The following is a 19035-nucleotide window of genomic DNA, read 5'->3' on the forward strand; positions in this document are numbered from 1 at the left end:
TGGTCACAGGACGCTGCCCACAGGACGCTGTTGGCTGGATATTTCTGGTTGGTGGACGATTCTCAGTCCAGCAGCGACACTGAGGTGTTTAAAAACTCCAGCAGCACTGCTGTGTCTGATCCACTCAGACCAGCGCAACACACACTAACACACCACCACCACCACGTCAGTGTCACTGCAGTGCTGAGAATGACCCACCACCCAAACAGTACCTGCTCTGTGAGGGTCCATGGGGGTCCTGACCACTGAAGAACAGGGTAACAGAGTATCAGAGAAACAGATGGACTACAGTCTGTAACTGTAGAACTACAGAGTGCAGCTATACAGTCAGTGGAGCTGATAAAGTGGACAGTGAGTGTAGAAACGAGGAGGTGGTCAGAACGTTACGCCTGACCGGTCTACATTACCCTATTACCCAGTTCTAGTTACCGAATGCTTTTCTGATCAGATCATGGAGTTAAAAATCAGCAGAATTGATCCTGTTTAGTTGCATTTAGTGCAGCTTGGCGTGATTTTTCAGAGTTTTTAGTAGTATTTTTATAATGTGGCACATTATAATGTGTTCCGACTTGTCAGATGTCAGAAAAATTCAGTATTGTGACGCATCATGAGTCATGAAAACCCTCCTGAAGTATCGCCACATCACGTTCTGCCGTATCTCCCAGCTCTACTGTATTATATGGAGAACCTTTCTGTGTGAATGCTTTTAATGTTGACCTGCACATGCGGAGTTATGGACCGGCTCACCTCGAAGATTCTCCTCTCCGAGTGTTTATGAATCTTGCATTTCTTCCGGAGGCGAAGTCTCAGTCTCTCTGTCTCGCGCTCTTAGTTTACACACGGGCTCAGCAACACCATCTGAGCCCCCAGTTTACAGCAGTGCGAGAGCTGGACGTGCTGTCGGTACCGTGGATTTCAGAATGATTATGTTTGACCTGCAGGGTCAGGAGAATAATTACAGCAGACACACGAAACTGTGAGATGTCCTTTCCTGCCCAGTCAAAAGCGATGGTTCTTCAAGGGTTCTTCTGTGGAGACATCTGCCTGATGAAAAGGTTCTTTGCATCCTGAAAGGGTTCTTCAGATTGATGGAGAACGTGCTGTGGATGCTTCTCTATAGAGCCTCTTTGAAAGGCCTCCTTTTCATTGTGTTTGTGTACTGAGCCACTGACAGGCCAGGCTCTGAGCATAAACTGGGCATTAGGTCTCTCTACTCATTACTATGCACTGCCAGTTTGTTTATACACCCTGGTGTTTATTAACATTATACAGTAACTATTAACATACATTATACAGTAACTATTAACATACATTATTGTTTACAGTGTTCAGTTGTTTGGGTCTTTCAGTGGAAGTGACGTGCACAACTGCAGCGTTATTTTTTAATGTTTGTTTTTATATATTTTTATACACACCGGTCAGGCGTAACGTTCTGACCTCCTCCTCGTTTCTACGCTCACTGTCCACTTTATCAGCTCCACTGACCGTATAGCTGCACTCTGTAGTTCTACAGTTACAGACTGTAGTCCATCTGTTTCTCTGATACTCTGGTGTGGAGCTCTTGGGTATTGTTAAGACACTGAAATGTTAATCGTCACTATATGGACAAAAATATTGGGACACGTCCACATCACACCCACGGGAGCTATAACATCCCATTCTTAATCCATATGCATTAATATGGAGTTGGTCCCCCTTTGCAGCTCTAACCGCTTCCACTCTTCTGGGAATCTTCCTACAAGGTGTTGGAGAGAGTCTGTGGGAATTCTTGTCCGTTCATCCAGAAGAGCATTTGTGAGGTCAGACGCTGATGTTGGACGAGAGGGTCAGGCTCATAATCTGTGTTCTAATTCATCCCAAAGGTGTGTGATGGGGTCGATGTCGGGGTTCTGTGAGGTCGAGTCGAGTTCTTCCATACCAAACTCGTCCAGCCAACTTTATGAAGCTGCCTTGGTCACTGGGGCTCAGTCACGCTAGAACAGGACGGGTTCTTCCCCAAACTGTTAGAGGATAGACACTGTGCTCTTCAGCACTCGGCGGTCCCGCTCTGTGAGTTTGTGCGGTCTACCGCTTCGTGGCTGAGCTGTTACTTACACTTACAGTTGTCTGGGGCAGATCTAGCAGGAGAGAAATTTCTCAAACTGGCTTGTGCAGAGGCGGCATCCTATGACAGAGCCATGTATAAAGTCAAGCCTCTACTGCCGTTGTTTATGGCGACTGCAAGACTATGTGCTTAATTTTATCCACCTGTTAGGTGACAGAAGCACCTGAACTCAGTAGTCAGGAGGGGTGTCGCAGTACTTTTTGTCCATGTAGTGTCCTCCTGTGTTTCATTCGTCACTGTTGTTCTACAATAAGTGAAATTTTAATTTACTTTCTGCAAATGAATCACAACAAATTATCATAATAATGAGGCCAAAAGCACAGGGACTTGATGTTTTCCTCTCGGCGTGATTTCTGCACCACCAGAAAACTGTAGCAAACAAATTGCATTGTCATAAATGTTGTGTTTGACAGCTGTTGACTGCAGATAGCCTATCAGCTCACGCAGCTTGGAGAATAACATCCCGGGGGTGTCTTTGCCTTGCGGGGAAGAGAAACACGTAGCTTGTTAAAAAGTTGAGGCTTTGTTGTTTCCCTGTCATTTTCTGTTCTCGGATTACAAGAATAGTCTAATCACTTAACACCTTGTTGAAGGTTTGATCCTCTCAGGCAGAAGCTGTGTGGGGAACGTCGGCTGCCCAGCACTGAGGATCTTTTCTGGGATAATTACTAGGAACTCCTGAAGCTGTCGAATTCTCTCACAAGTTGCTGTGATTCAACACTGATGAGCTGTTGTCACGTCCGAATAATGAATCCCGGCTGAAGGGGCTTTTGTTTTGTGCACTTAGCTTGCGGTGGTGTCTTTGTCTTTGGGGACTCCATCAATCCATGCTTTTTGTTCTATTCAAGCTCCAAACAGACCCGAGCCAGGTAAAAGGGCTATAGAGCGCTAATAGCCGCTGGAATTGAATGTGTTGGGAAGTGGAGCAGAGCCAAAACGTGGGCTGACTCCTGAGGACTGGATTAGAGCTCTCTATTCTAAATAGGGATACAAGAGTCTTGGAAGCCACACTTTAAACACGCTATACATTATACTGCCCAAAGTATTCGGTCGTCTGGCTTCACACAGATATGAAGTTGAGTGACGTCCCAGTCTTAATCCATAGGGTTTAATATGGTGTCGGCTCACCCTTTGCAGCTATAACAGCTTCAGCTCTTCTGGGAAGGCTTTCCACAAGGGTTAGGAGTGTTTATGGGAATTTCTGACCGTTCTTCCAGAAGCACATTTGTGAGGTCAGACACTGATGTTGGACGAGAAGGCCTGGCTCACAGTCTCCGCTCTAATTCATCCCAAAGGTGTTCTATGGGGTTGAGGTCAGGACTCTGTGCAGGCCAGTCAAGTTCTTCCACACCAAACTGGCTCATCCACGTCTTTATGGACCTGCTTTGTGCACTGGTGTGCAGTCATGTTGGAACAGGAAGGGGCCGTCCCCAAACTGTTCCCACAAAGTTGGGAGTGTGAAATTGTCCAAAATCTCTTGGTGCTGAAGCTTTAAGAGTTCCTTTCACTGGAACTAAGGGGTCGAGCCCAACTCCTGAAAAACACCCCCACACCATGATCCATGATGTTTCATTATGAAGAGAGCAAAATTAGTCCTGTTTAACTGGATTTTGTGCGAAATACTGAATTAAAAATCATCAATTTTTTGATAGTATTTTTTTTTTTAATGTGGCACTACTGTCTCTCTTTTTTTCTCTGTTCCAGCTGATCAGATGTCTCAAAAACTAAATAATGTGGCACATCGTGTGTGTGGTGAAAATTAGCCTGAAGTATCGCAATATTATATTTTTGCCCCATCTCCCACCTCTAGCACTTCCTTTCGCTACTGGGGGTGTAAGAACATATTGATACACTTGAGTATCGCACTGTATTTTGTGATACTGTATTGATTCTCACACACTATAGATTTTTAATTAACAGTTAATATGCAGAGATTTGTGGCAGATGGTGGTTTGTTTTTGTGTTTAAACGCCTGACCACTAGATGGCAGCGTTGTAGTCCCTCTATAGCCATTAGACTTTACTCAGATGTTTGCTTATGGTGATGGATTGATTTATTTTACTATACGTTTCCCTAAAATTAGTTTTAAAAAATCATCTTGCTCTGTGTTTAGAGGCTTTTTAGCATGTATGCTGCATAGATGTTTTCTTCTTATATTTTATGATGAAGAACCTAAATTTGCTGGACTCTCCACATAATTCTGTGTATCTGTGGATGTTTGTGTGAGCGGGCTTGCAGTGTTGATTCGACAGTACTGTAATTGTGAGCTATTGTAAGTAAGGAGGCTATTTGGGCCACTTTACAGTTGAGCTTTAATAGTTTTACAGTTAACAAGAAAGGACCAATCAAATACAGTCAGTTATTTCTCAGTCATCGGCTAAAGATTCGTGATCATGACCGCCCTCGTTTCACCCTGTCGTGGGGTGGAGCGTGGCCAGCCGTGCTGAGTTGGCTGTTGTGCTGCACGGCGTGTAAATGGTGTCATGTTAGAAGCTTGTTAGTCTGCTGTTGTTCACAGAAGGCCTGAGGCAGCGTTGCCGTGGCCACGTCCAGCAGTTGAATGCGAGCGGCGACAACGGCTTCACGGTCATCTGCAGATCCATAGCCGTAACGCCGGCGTCGGGTCAGATTTGGTCTTTTTGAGAAAGCCATAAAAGCTGTCAGAAAGCATGAGCTGCAGCTTTTCCTCGGCCGGTCTGTCAGACTCGGCAGTGAGCCGTCCGCCCGCTCCGTCTGAAGGCCGCTGCGGAGACACAAGCCGCTCTGTGGATTGCATCGTAAACCCAGCTTTGCCAAGGCCTCAACGCCAGCAGTCCTGAATGAAGTGGAGCGAGTTGAAGTTTGCAAAGCCCGGTCACGGAGCGTCTCCACCCCACGGTGAAGAATTGGCCATAAAACGATGCTGACGCCAAGCTAGCGGCGTAATCGGCCCGCAGCCGGCGGAGAGGATCGTATGCACGGCGCTGTGTCGCCGCTGCTGCACTGTGTTGAGATGGATCAAGACCTCAGAATGGAATGATCTGTACGGTGGTGTGAAAAAGTGTTTGCCCCCTTCCTGATTTCTTCCTCTTTTGCATGTTTGTCACACTTAAATGTTTCAAGTCACCAAACAAATTTAAATATTAGACAAAGATCACACAAGTAATCAGTTCCGTGGCACAGTGGTTACCGCGTCTGGCTGCCGGTTCGGCTCCCGTTGAGTCCGATGTGGAACAATAGGACAAAAAAGCATTTCTTTCTCTGTGGGGCAGTCGTGGGCTGGAGGTCAGGGAACTGGCCCTGTGACCAGAAGGTTGCCGGTTCGATCCCCAGCACCGACAGTCTATGACTTGAGCAAGACGCCTGACCCCCAGTTGCTCCTTGTGCGCTGTGGATAAGGCTGCCCACGGCTCTGGGCAAGTGGCTCGCTGCCCCCTAGTGTGTGTGGTGTTTCACTGCACGGATGGGTTAAATACGGAGGTGGAATTTCCCCGTTTGTGGGATTAAAAAGTGTCACTTAAACACAAAATGCAGTTTTTAATTTTTATTACAATTTTTTTCTGTTTGTTTATTTTTTGTAAACGTTCCTCTTCAAATGATCAGAACGTGTGTTTTCTGATCTCCACATTTCACTACACGCTCACAATTTACTGCTGAAGGCCAAAAATCTCGGCCGCTCTTTGTGTTGTTCTCTAAAAGTGATGTTTCCAGAGCAGATCACTGAAGAGACGCCGTCTGTTTATAGTTTAGAGCCCAGATTTGGGGAAAAACGGGTCGACTTTCAGTAGAAAAACAAACTGAGTTCAGCTTCTTTTATTATAAGGGTTTAAAATGACGTCAACGTCTATTAGACTGGAGAGAAGAGCTACAGCCTCACACGACGCCCAGCTTCTGAATGGAGCTCATGGAATATGAACGTTATGGAGAACATGTTCGAGCGCGGTTTGGGACCACCGGTGGTCTCGAGGAGTTTAAGAGTTTAACAGAAACTGGTTAAACCGGTTCATTTCTGACTATATAAAATTATATCTGCTGATTTTATTGGTTATCAAGTTGATTGATCGATAATCAGTACTTTTGGCGCAGTTTTCATAACGATCAGACCCACTTTAAACCAGCAGTGTTGTAATCTGAGAATCGGGTCAGTTTGCCTTTCCTGTGACTTTGACGGTGTCCCTTGTTGACTTGCTGTTCTGTGATTTCAGGAGAAGTACATAGACGTGGCCTCCGAGCTCATTGTTTACACCTACTTCTTCTCCGCTTCCGAAGACGTCCTACCAGAGGTGAGACGTGTCCGAGTTCTTTAAAGCGTGTCGAAGTCGCAGAATCATTCAGAGCTGCACAAACATCCTTGTATTGACCCAAATTACGTCCTGCTTTTTCTGCTGGGAATAAAAGTCATTCATAATAATTAAGACCAGTCCCAAGCTGGATGGAATTTGGGACACTTAAAGTTAGGAGTTGCATGCTAAAAATTCCAGAAATAGGATATTTCCGTTTCATTTTGTGACGCTTTATTAGTGGGGTATTATGTACAGAACTGTGCAAAAGTCTCAGAGCACTTTTTATTTATTTAATTTCCAGTTAAAACGTATTACTTACAAGTACAGGTATAGATTCATTAGACATATCATTCAGGAGATGTTTCTGAGGAGAATAAATTCAAGATAATCAGCTTCCATGAAGAAAAGGAAAGTCAAGGGAAAATAAATGGAAAACCAGGTGGTGCCAAAAGTGGAGTTTAGTTAGAAAATTATGTAGATAAATCTTTAAAAGCTCCAGAGGAAAAAATTCCTCCCAACAACCACCTGGAAGACCTGGTAGCCACCCAAACTGCCCCCATCAGATAAACAGCACTGAAAGCTTTGATCTCTGAGAGAGAGGAGAAGATCAAGCTGCTTCAGATCTGAAAACATCCACAGGTGTTTCTGTCCATCCTTCCACTGTGAGAAGACCACTCAGCGCTGTGGGTCTGAAAGGACGTGTAGCTGATCAAGAAGAACCTCACTGAGAAAAGGAGACGGACACACCAGACAAAGAAGCTGACAGATGGACTGACCGCCCCAGAGTGTAGGCCTCAGCACCACTGAATGGGTTTGATTACTTCAGGAAATCAACCAGCTTCTCAGACTGAGCTCTGGAGGCGTGTCTGCAGGTTCTTAGAGGAGCTGGAAGTGAGGCTCCTGAGAAGAACAGAAGCTGAAAGATGAAAGGTGGATGCACTAAATACTGTAAATTATATTTTATTATTTGGACTGGAATTTCTATTTTGTAGTATTTTGTATGTACATATATAAACACCGGTCAGGCGTAACGTTCTGACCACCTCCTTCGTTCTACATGTATTGTCCACTTTATCAGCTCCACTGACCGTATAGCTGCACTCTGTAGTTCTACAGTTACAGACTGTAGTCCATCTGTTTCTCTGATACTCTGTTACCCTGTTCTTCAGTGGTCAGGACCCCCATGGACCCTCACAGAGCAGGTACTGTTTGGGTGGTGGTCATTCTCAGCACTGCAGTGACATGGTCTTGGTGGTGGTGTGTTAGTGTGTGTTGTGCTGGTGCGAGTGGATCAGACACAGCAGTGCTGCTGGAGTTTTTAAACACCTCAGTGTCGCTGCTGGACTGAGAACCAAAAATATCCAGTCAGCAGCGTCCTGTGGGCGGCGTCCTGTGGGCGGCGTCCTGTGGGCAGCGTCCTGTGGGCGGCGTCCTGTGGGCGGCGTCCTGTGGGCGGCGTCCTGTGGGCGGCGTCCTGTGGGCGGCGTCCTGTGGGCAGCGTCCTGTGGGCAGCGTCCTGTGGGCAGCGTCCTGTGGGCAGCATCCTGTGGGCAGCGTCCTGTGACCACTGATGAAGGACTAGAGGATGACCAACACAAACTGTGCAGCAGCAGATGAGCTGTCGTCTCTGACTTTACATCTACAAGGTAGGAGTGTCTAATAGAGTGGACAGTGAGTGGACAGTGTTTAAAAACTCCAGCAGCACTGCTGCGTCTGATCCACTCGCACCAGCACAACACATATTAACACCACCACCACCTCATCAGTGTTACTGCAATTCTGAGAATGATCCACCACCCAAAGAGTACTCCATGGGGGTCCTGACCACTGTTGCTGTTGAATTCCACTGACTTACATTAAAAGTTGTGTGTGTGTGTTTTCCTCCCTTATGATTACACAAACGCTTCTTATGAGCACATAAATGTGTTTTATATGAAAAATTGCACTTTTCAAGTTATGATATCAACATACAGATGATTAGTCTTTCAGCCCTGGTGTAATCTCGGACTTCTGCACAGTTCTGTTGCCCGTTTATAGCTGAAACTGGGGTTTAAATCAACTTATAGTTTATATAACATAGTCTACACTAAGAAATGTAGAAACTGTTGCTGAAGCATAACATGGCCAATCCTTTAGTTCCTATAGAAAGGATCAGCGTAGGGGCGTGATCTCCGGCTCCTTATCATCCTGTGTGGTTTAGTAATGCCAGCTTCTCTTCGGTCTCTCAGGGTTCTCCTATACCTCTTACATGGACCTCTTACTGAATTCCTTTCTGTTACGTTCGGTTTATGGCTGACGTCGAATGTCCTCTCGTTCCTGTTTGTTCATGAGTCTATTTCTGCTGCGTTTGCTATCAATCTACCCAGTATTGAATAATCGGATATGTGCGAGTGTCTTTAGCATCTCCACCAAGATTTATCCTCTAATGAAGTCGACCATAGCGCTTAAAGTACTATCAGTAAGTTTCAGTGAAATGGAAAAATCCATGAAGGTATTCATCTGACAAATCTGACTCTCCTCCTGGCTCTGTTTCTTTCCCCCTGCAGCCTCTGACTTTGCCTGAATTGCCCTCAGTCGTTGTCTTCAAGGACGGAACCTACTTCACTTATGATGGTGAGTGATGAGTCTGAGAACAGCGAAGGGAACTTGAGGGAAACCGAAACGAGTAAAGTACATTTATTTTTATTTTCAGAAAGTATTTTTGATGTAAGCGTGTACACGAGTGTAGATGTAACATTATTAGTGACTGAACCCCTTTAAAGCATCTCCGGGAGCAATTATTTGTTTATTTGGTTAGTTAAGTGACCCTTATTATCCCCACAATGGGGAAATATCACCTCCGCGTTTAGCCCATCAGTGCAGTGAGACACCACATACACACTAGTCAACACACACACACACACACACACACACACACACACACACACACACACACACACACACACACACACACACACACTAGGGGGCAGTGAGCACACTTGCCCGGAGCGGTAGGCAGCCCAATCCACGGCGCCCGGGGAGCAGTTGGGGGTTAGGTGTCTTGCTCAAGGACACCTGAGTCAGATACTATCGGCTCTGGGGATCGAACCGGCGACCTTCCGGTCACGAGGCTGGTAATTCTTTAATGAATTCCACTAATGAATGGTTCACTCCTAATCCAGGTGAATCACAGTGTACTTTCTATATTTTGTAAATGTTTATGTATCAGCATGGGCACATATGCACATGAAAAATATCAGATATCAGCCCAGGGTTCCTTTGGCATCATCACCAGAATCTGCTGTTCTCTTTCAGGCGTTCGTTTCTTTCGTTTGACACACCAGCAGGGGTTTGCATCTTCCAGCTGGCCTGTACGCACTTTCTGCTAGCCAGGTTCTCAACATCATGGTCCCTGTTTACACCAAGGCCTCAGTCCCATTCCTTATTCTTACCCCTACCCCTTGTTTCCAAGTGTCACCTTAACCCCTTGTTCCTGAGCTACAGGGCAGTGGTTGAGATCTTCCCTCTGAAATGAGACCCTCTAATAAAAGAGCATCACTTCATTAACAGCTACTAGCGCCGCTCTGTAGGCGACCCTGCCCGTCTGCAGGGACAGCAGAGGAGGGGAAGTTCAGCTCCTCACTGCTGGGCTTTAGTTACATTTAGGGATCATACGCCTTCAAAGAGGGGGGCAGTTATTTATTATCACCCCCCCTAATTCTTCAGTGATATGAAGCTGAAGTCAGAGATTCTCCAGATTCTTGTTAGAATTTTCCCGTTCCACCTTAAACGGAGCAGCAGTTACATTCTGGAGCTTCAGGCATCAGAACTGCTGGACTATTTAAGGTGGAATGGGAAAGTTAGCCAGTTAGCTACAGAGACATCAGCATGCTACTAACAATTCTTTATGCCTGTTTTGAAGGAAACGACCAAAATACATCATAAAGACATTAAATTACGATAAAATAGTGGTTGTCGTAATTTTTAACAGAGAAAATTCTGGGTTTCTTTGGTCTCTTGTTCTTCTTGTTCTCCGTCTTGATGTGTTTTTTTTTTTTCTTTCTCATATCTCTCTGTTTGAAGTCTCATATATACTCCGTTTGGAGGGTCAAGTAGCCCCAACACTTCACCCCACCCCACTGTCTCAACAAGAATCAGGACCCCCACCCGTAGACGAGAGCACATTAAACAGAGGGCAGGGCTAAGATTTGGGTGGGTGAAACGCAAGGGGTGAAATGGGACTGGACCTGTTCTGGGGGGGCGGGTTGAGTTTCTCACGCTTTTGTAAGGGTTGGCAAACCGATGCTGGCGTGTGTTGAGCTAAAATGCCTTGCCAGGGCAGAACGTGGAAACACATGCCTGAAAGAGATCAGCTTATAACGTGAGTGAGGTTCCTGCCCAGACCACAGGCTTTGCATGAAGTGAAAGACGTGTTCATTTCAATAACTCTGACGCTGCGCCGGTTATTAAATATAGAACAGACACGCACCTCGACTGCTGACCCTTAGGGTGTGGCGTACTGGAGTAAGAGCTTCTCAGGACTGTGCAAAGAGGTGGATCAATATGACTCATTCTGACTCTGAGCCCTCTGCCTTCGTCTGAGCGTTACCTCCCGTGTTCATTTCAGCTCCTCTTGGGAAGTTGTTGAGGAAGGAAAGGATGTCGTAAAGTCCTGGTGGGGATAAAATCTGCTTTTTGGCTGTTTGTTTGTTTTGAGGGGTTATACGTTAGACGTGCTGAAGCTTTTCTTTTCTTGTCCTAATTTTCAAAAATCAAGAAAACTAACAAATGTGAAATGAAGCCTTTAAAGTTTAAAAAAATGAATATCAGAAGTCGAAGCTAGGTCCAAAAACTTGGGAATTAGATTAATCTTGATAGTCTCGCAGTCTTTAAAAATTCCAACAGTATGCTTTCTTTTAAAAAAAAAAACGTTTGGAAAGATAGTCGTTATTTTTTTTTCCTTTCCATGAAAATCAGTTTTTATCTGGCATCTTGGCAAGATTTTCCATCCTTAAAGAAACTCTTCGGCAGGTTTTTCCATCCAAGTGCACCTAAACTCCAGTATTCATTGGTTAGGTTCTTCTGCACTCCTCACCGCTGTAGAACGAGCTCTCCGGTCTCCTGCATTGCCTCCTGAATGCCCATGGCCTGCGCCAGCGGTGGCAACTGAAAGCGAAAGCGCAGAGCGTCCAAGCACAGCCTCAGGATGAAGGGGCTCCAGTAGTGAGCGTTTCCCAGGCCTGGTGCTCTGTGCCTAACTCGCAGCACAAACTCCAGCCCCAGGGTTTGGTCCAGCCTGGTGGTTCTCACTGTGCCGGTCTGCTCCAGCAGCTCGCTCTGGAATGGCTCTCTATTCCACCAGTAGCCCAGCAGGAACAGGTCACTGCAGGTCACACGGACCACAAACAGTCCGCTCTCCGCCGAGTCCTCCAGGATCTGGATACAGAGCGTCTCACAGCTGCTGAACGCCGTCATGGTCGCTCGGGAGCACCTGGAAGAAAACGTGTGAGATGTTAGAAGATTCTGAGCTCAGAATCCAAATTCAGCAGTTTCCTGTGTCTAGTACAAGCTTGATGGTTCTTCAAGCGTCCTTTAGTAAAATTGTATGATTTCAAGGGTTCTTTGCATCGTTACATTTTTTTTGATTGATTGAGAACGTGCTGTAGATGGTCATGTATAGAACCTTTTTGAAAAGGGTTCTTGCATAGTTATAACGTCAAGCCTGGAACTAAAGAACCCTTTTTGGTGCTATTCAGAACCCTTTTCAAAAAGGTTTTACATAGAACCATAAACTCTCCGTCAGTCAAAAAAAGCATTTAATGAAGCAGAGAACCCTTTAGTCATGCAGAGCATTCCTTTAAGTGTTCATGGTTCCATATAGAACCATTTTCTTTACTGAAGAATGTTTTAAGTGAGCGGGAACGCCAGGCTACTGTTTCTGCCTTTTACTTTTTCTCAGTTCTGCTTTTGCATTTGTTTTAAAATGTAAACGCGACCAGTTCAGAGAAAGAAAGGAGCGAGTGCTTCGGCTTCTACTTCACACTTCAGTTGTCTCTTATTGTCGTCTTGATGGAACAAATTAATAATAAGCTAATAGCAGGATTGCGTTCCGGTTCCACGTGCTGATCCGCTTTACCGTGCACCACGTGAACATGCACACGACCCAGTTACTCTGATTTTAAAACAAGCCAAAGTCTCGGAATGCGTCACAGACTGGATGCTGTGTAAGATCAGCTTAACCTGTATTATTGATGTTACTTTATTTGTTATTTATTGTTGTTATTATTAGTCTTTAATAATTACTGTCTAGTTAGTTTTGTGATGTCATGGCTTTACGGGTTTAAACGACTAACTATTCTCCTAGTCTAGGAAGACTAGAACCCAAGAGTGTGCGTTCGGGTGGAGTTTAATTTTACAGCCGTATAATCTGACCACCGTACACGTTCCAGGGGAAGACCACATAGTTGCCGATGCGTTGCTGCGTATATGAAACTCCAGCTTTGAGACTGAAGTTGTGAAAATGCTTCTTTTTGAGTCTTACTAACCTGTAGTAAGATACACGGTTTGTAGTTAATAAAAAAAAACAAAGGTTAAAAAAAAGAAAAGCTGAATATGAAAAATAGATGTTTGTTTGTTTGTTTGTTTGTTTTGTTTTTTGTAAGAGGGGGTATTAGTAGAGGTAGTGCCCACTTAGTTAGACAGTGCACTGTCCATTACACACTTCGTCCTCTGGGGGTGTGAGCTCGCCTCCAGGTACTCTGGAGAGCATATAAGCCCAGAAGCAGAGCTTCGGGTCGGCGTGCCGAAACGTGTGGTGGCGCCGAGCTAGAAGGCGAAAAGCCGACTGGAAAAGAAGCATGCGCTGAAGATGAGGGAGCTGTGAATGTGACGTGGAGCGTTCAGGGTTCTCAGGAGAAGCTTTGAGGGCTGAAGGTTAGGATCCATAATGTAGCTTCATTTTTACTTTTCTGAAAATGGGGCCAAACTCGGTGAGAAGAAACGGCTTCTCCGGAACCTTTTACAACAGATGTGTCACAAAGCAGCTTCCCAGAATTCCAGAAAAGACAGAGTTTTGACAAGAATGTAAAACCCCCAGGTGAGCAAGCCGGGGGTGCCAGTGGCCAGGAGAACCTCCCTCAGAGCTGAGGAAGAAACCTTGGGAGGAACCAGGCTCACCAGGGGGGACCCGTCCTCCTCTGGTCAGACTACCTACAGAGTTATTACAATACTAATATTAATAGCAGTAATATTAGTAGTAGGAATAGCTGGGAGTCCATGAGAACATCAGTGTAGGGTGGGCAGGTGGTCCAAGGCAGGTGGTGGTAGCTGGGGCGTGGGCAGCTGGTCTGAAGTGGGTAGCAGTAGAGCTCGACAGTCAGTCGTCCTTCAGTGTCCAGCGGACATGTGGGCGGTCGTATACTCGGAAAAGGGCAGGGAGAGGGAATTAGTTTTATTCTGTTTAGGTGTCTGTAAAACGGGGAATGTGGACATTTCCAGAGTGTGGCTAACGACTCCGGCAGATCTGACTATGACAGCTTAATCTGACGCTCATCAACAGCTCAACATAAACATTCCGTCTCTAAAAAAACTGGAACGCTCACGGCACAGCGCGGCGACGCCACAGTGTGTTTTCTCGGAGTATTCTTACACCATATTTTAATCACTCTGTTAAACTGTGGAAATATATACTATTCCATCTCCTGACATTCCTCTTACTCGCCACTCATATTAATGCCATGCTAGACAGCGTGTAATCCCAGCGTGGCTGTGGCAGAGCAGCTAGCCTGGAGATCCAGATTTTACAGTGGATGAATCCGCGGACGTCAGTTGCGGGTTTTCTGAATGACTTTAACCGTCTTGCAGGACGAAGCTTCGAATGTTCGCTGTTGATTACTGCTGAAGTTCTGGAGCACGAAATATAGTATTCGAAATCCAACATCCGCAAAAACGGAACATCGTTCATCCGAGGCAGTTCATTTTTTGTGAAATTTGACACTTTTATGCTCCGAAGCGGAGGACCTTCTGCTTCTGTTGTTGTGCTGTGTCCTTCATATTGAGCAGAATGCTGTGCTTTCCAGTAGCAACAGACCTGAAGTGAAGAAGTCAAAGGGTGTTGTATCGCCTCTTGGTGCTGGACCTGAACAGCCATTACAAAGGGCTTGTCAAATATCCTTTGCAGTGTGTGGAGTAAATCCGTCTGGCTGACTTTTTTGCACCGATTTTTACCGTTTATGGCTGGAATTTTTCGATGGAAATTTCGGTGCATCCTTCGTTAATTACTGTGAGCCCTACTGTGAAACGGTTCCTTGCGGTTTAAGGGGTTCAATAACGATTCTGTGGACAGAGCTGGGCTGGGGTCCTCTCTGTGTGGAGTCTGCATGTTCTCCCCGTGTCTGCGTGGGGTTCCTCCGGGTTCTCCGGTTTCCTCCCACAGTTCACAGACATGCAGTCAGGCCAATTGGACGTGCTGAATTGCCCCTGGGTGTGAGTGACTGTCTGTGTCTGTCTGCCCTGCGATGGACTGGCGACCTGTCCAGGGTGTATCCTGCCTTCCGCCCGAAGACTGCTGGGATAGGCTCCAGCACCCCCTGCGACCCTGACGGAGAAGAGGCTTGGATAATGAATGGACTGACAGAGCTGGTCAAGAAGCTGATACTGAGCAGCCATTAACATGTCTGAACTCTCCGCTCATCTCCTCTCGTCTCTGCTGGAGAATTTGAGTGAATAAACTGAGTTATGCTGGATTCTGTCTGCCAAGGACGTTGGTTGTGAAGTACTTCCTGATACATAAACGATGAAAGGCGCGTTCTTTATGAGAGCGTCTCCGTTAAGTCATGCAAGACTGCGATGCACTTGTTTGTCCTTCACTTTAGCTTCAACACGCCCGGAAATGTTTTGAAGCATGAATAATCATGGAGTTACCACTGAGGAGCTACTGACGCCAAGTTCTGTTCTTTTTTTGTGCTGGGTGATTCTGATGCTCATACGTAGCCACTGATGTTTTCACACAGTAGTGGCTTTTGGTTTTGGTGGAATTCGTAGACGAGAAAACTGAAGTCAAGCAGCTGCGATTGCGTTTTTCCCTGTGCGTCAGATGGTTTTTGAAATAGGACGAAAACACAGTATTATTAAAGGCATGTTCACGATACACGACACTCATCACGATAGTAGTTTTTCTGAGGTTTGTTCATTTGGAATGGTTATAAAAGATATATATATATATATATATATCTCATTGTTTTTATTCAACATTTCAATGCACTGTAATTAAACCGGACTAATTATGTTCTTATTGTTATTATTAATCACACATGCAGTTGTTAAGGGTTCTTTTAGCACTGACGATAGAAAATGGTCAGAAAAGTTATTGTTATGCAGATTTTCACGATAACAATAACATTGTCATATTGCCCACCCTTGGTTCTGCATACTTTAAAACTAAATGCTAATTTTTTTTCCTGGAATTCCGATTTCGGTCTGGGTAAAGTTCGGAGTACCGTGTCCGGTTCGCTTTGGCGTTTAGTTCATGTCGTGGGTGGTTTTACAGGTACATCCAGTGTATATGTTGAAGTTAGGAGTTGCACAGACTTGCGCTGCTTTCCAGGGCTCGCTGGAAAGGGTGCACCATGCTCTGCTGACCTGTGGGGACGGGCTTCGTTTAACCGTTTCTCCTCCGATCTACAGAGCTTCGCAGATCAGATGTTGAACCTTGTCATGAGTAGGTGGAAAGGGGGCGTAACGACCCCTCATCCTGAACAGATTGAAGTTGGTTCCTCTGATATTCACTGAGGTACAGCGTTTCTCTGGCTCTTCGGATCTCCACCAGGCTTCCCAGCTTGCACTGAAGTCGGATACAAATTTGAGATTCTAGGTTCCGTATCGCTGGTTCCCTGAAGGCTTGATCCAGTGCTTGTGGGAAACAATTGCTTGTTGTAGATCGTTCCCTTCGCTTGTGGTTCCATTCATGATGTCATCATTGATTAGTTGACATCAACTTGACCTTCGTCACGGAACAGGTGACGTAAAAGACTAAATAAATAAATCTGAAGTCGTGCAACCCCTAGTCGAAGCGCCACACTGGCATGGCACAAATAAACACCGCCCACATGATGTTCACACGTCTGTAACGTTGTCCCGTTTAGCTGAATGGCTGAAGGGGTAATTCAGTCGTGTTTCAACGGAAAGGGAAAAGCAGGAGTTTCTCGATCACCTCCCGCCGTCTAGTCCACTGCAGCCGATGCAGTTCACTTCACTTTGTGTGCAAAACAAGCCGTGGAGCACCTGGTACTGAAGCGTGAGTGACGGGAATACTCGCCGAATTCCGGCAGTGAAATGAGATTTAAGAGGCCGAGCTTTTTATTCAGTATTTGTGTTCCGCCTTACACGACTGCCGATCCTGCACAGGCGCCAGACTGTAACTGCAGCTCCATTTAAGGTAGAACGGACAATTTGAAGAGAGAGCTGGCAGATTTAACCAGTGGAAACGGATATTGAGCACAGTTGTTTTGCTCGGTCCTTCAGCGCTACACACACACACACACACACACACACACACACACACACACACACACACACACCAATCCTAGTGTATTCATACTTAATAATAAATAAAACCCAAAAAGTTGTAAAAACACAGCTTTTGCATCTGAAATGTATACGTACACTAAAGCATTCAGCGTATATGAAAACATTTACCATCTGAAATGTGTGTATTTACACAGAAGCATTCAGAAATTGAAGTTAGACCATGATCAATAAATGATGAACTAATTTTAGGATTTCTAGGCAAAGCAGAACAAGCTGTTTGGTTCATAAGACATTCTTAGCAGCACATAGGACACTTCCTTACATTAAAACATAAATATCTGACATTGGGGATTGGTGATATTGGGGAATATATATTTGTCAGCACCGCCCAGTTTATTTCCTACGTGTTGTATCATCTTATTTTGAGGTTATTTTCTTTTGCTGAGCTAATTTGAGTCATCAAAGCCGTTTTAGGTCTTTGTCATAAATATAAGGCACTAAAGATTTTTCCCCCCTTTTCCCGTTTTTCCTGTACCTGCCGAGTCGTCCGCTCCGAGTTCCTGGTTGTGGCTGTGTGTGTTCTGTTTATGACAGCAGGGCTGTTTCATTTGGTTTGCGATCAGTCGGTCTGCGCCGTATTTGCATATAGCGGCGTCTCCCTGTGTCGGCTCCTCATTAGCAGGACGAAGGCGTGTGCATGTTTGCATTGAGAGCCGTCTTTTTGAGTTCGAGTGGTGGAACAGTCTTCGTTTGAGTGGAAGTAAGTCACTCGAAGACTCCTTCAGTTTAAAGTTTCCCCTGAACCGTATAAACACACTGCCGGACACATCATTGACGGGTCAGATGGCTCACTCAACAGCCTTAACAGTTACCTGACAGCAGTCAGACTGTTTAGCCTCAACCTTTATTTAAATCTTTATTAAATATGCGTTTGTGATAATAACCCTCCACCCAAAATTAGCAGAAATTATTGTTAAAATTAGGAAGGATACAAAAAAAATACAAATTTGGAAATATTAAGACAAATCAGGGCAACCGGTTAAACCAGTAAAGCACAAATATAGTAATAAAATGAAGTAAATAAAACTCCTGAGTAGGGTAAGAAAAAAAGGTGGTAATAATAATAATAATAATAGTAATATAATAAATTGATGATAAAAATGATCAAATGACAGTTAGAAAAATAAATAACGATAAAATTTAATAAATGAACCAAGAAAACCACTAAAATCGATAACAAACTCTTAAGTCTGGTGTTTCTATGATGTCAAGCATTTATACAGTAGAAGAACCTGTTTTGGTTGCTAGATAGAGCCTCCCTTATCAAAGGATCTATAGCACCATCTACAGTACGTTCTCCATCAGTCTGAAGAACCCTTTAATGACGCAGAGAATCCTTTAAATATGCAAAGGGTTCTTTCAGTGTTGATACCTCTATATAGAACCATTTTCTTTACTAAAGAACCCTTGAAGAACCAACTTTAGAGGCTTGCTGTGGAAATCTGAAATCAGGCAGGTTTGACGCATAGCTACGAAAAGGCCTTTCATGATTATAAATAATTGCTATTAATAATTTAATTGGCTTTTCTTGTTAATTGATTGCAGATATTAACCCCTTATTCTCCAGGGTATGTTTTGGTGTGTCCGTCTGGATTTCCGTGACCAAATCATGAAGCACGTTATTCAGTAACTGCATGAAATAAATGTAAATTATTTATTTATTTTTATAAAAGCTCCTCAGATGATCAGAACGTGTGTTTTATGATCTCCACATTTCACTACACGCTCACAATTTACTGCTGAGAGCCAAAAATCTGCGCCGCTCTTTGTGTTGTTCTCTAAAAGTGATGTTTCCAGAGCAGATCACTGAAGAGACGCCGTCTGTTTATAGTTTAGAGCCCAGATTTGGGGAAAAACGGGTCGACTTTCAGTAGAAAAACAAACTGAGTTCAGCTTCTTTTATTATAAGGGTTTAAAATGACGTCACCGTCTATTAGACTGGAGAGAAGAGCTACAGCCTCACACGACGCCCAGCTTCTGAATGGAGCTTATGGAGTATGAACGTTATGGAGAACATGACGGAGCGCGGTTTGGACCCACCGGTGGTCCTGAGGAGCTGAAGAGGTTAAACCTTTTGTTTTTCTAAGCCGCGTGATGTGTCAG

At 44.8% G+C, this 19035-nt stretch overlaps 1 protein-coding gene across 1 annotated transcript in view; it reads left to right on the forward strand.

Moving 5' to 3' along the window:
* Nucleotides 1-19035, forward strand: part of tmx3b (thioredoxin related transmembrane protein 3b) — a 107470-nt gene that overhangs the window by 22880 nt on the left and 65555 nt on the right. Inside the window, exons 8-9 of the mRNA XM_037534170.1 lie at nucleotides 6289-6366; nucleotides 8913-8979. Of these exons, the coding sequence (XP_037390067.1) occupies nucleotides 6289-6366; nucleotides 8913-8979 (145 nt within the window). The remainder of the gene's footprint in view (nucleotides 1-6288; nucleotides 6367-8912; nucleotides 8980-19035) is intronic.

Source organism: Pygocentrus nattereri, chromosome 24 (genome assembly GCF_015220715.1).
Source record: "Pygocentrus nattereri isolate fPygNat1 chromosome 24, fPygNat1.pri, whole genome shotgun sequence".
NCBI classification, from domain to species: domain Eukaryota; kingdom Metazoa; phylum Chordata; class Actinopteri; order Characiformes; family Serrasalmidae; genus Pygocentrus; species Pygocentrus nattereri.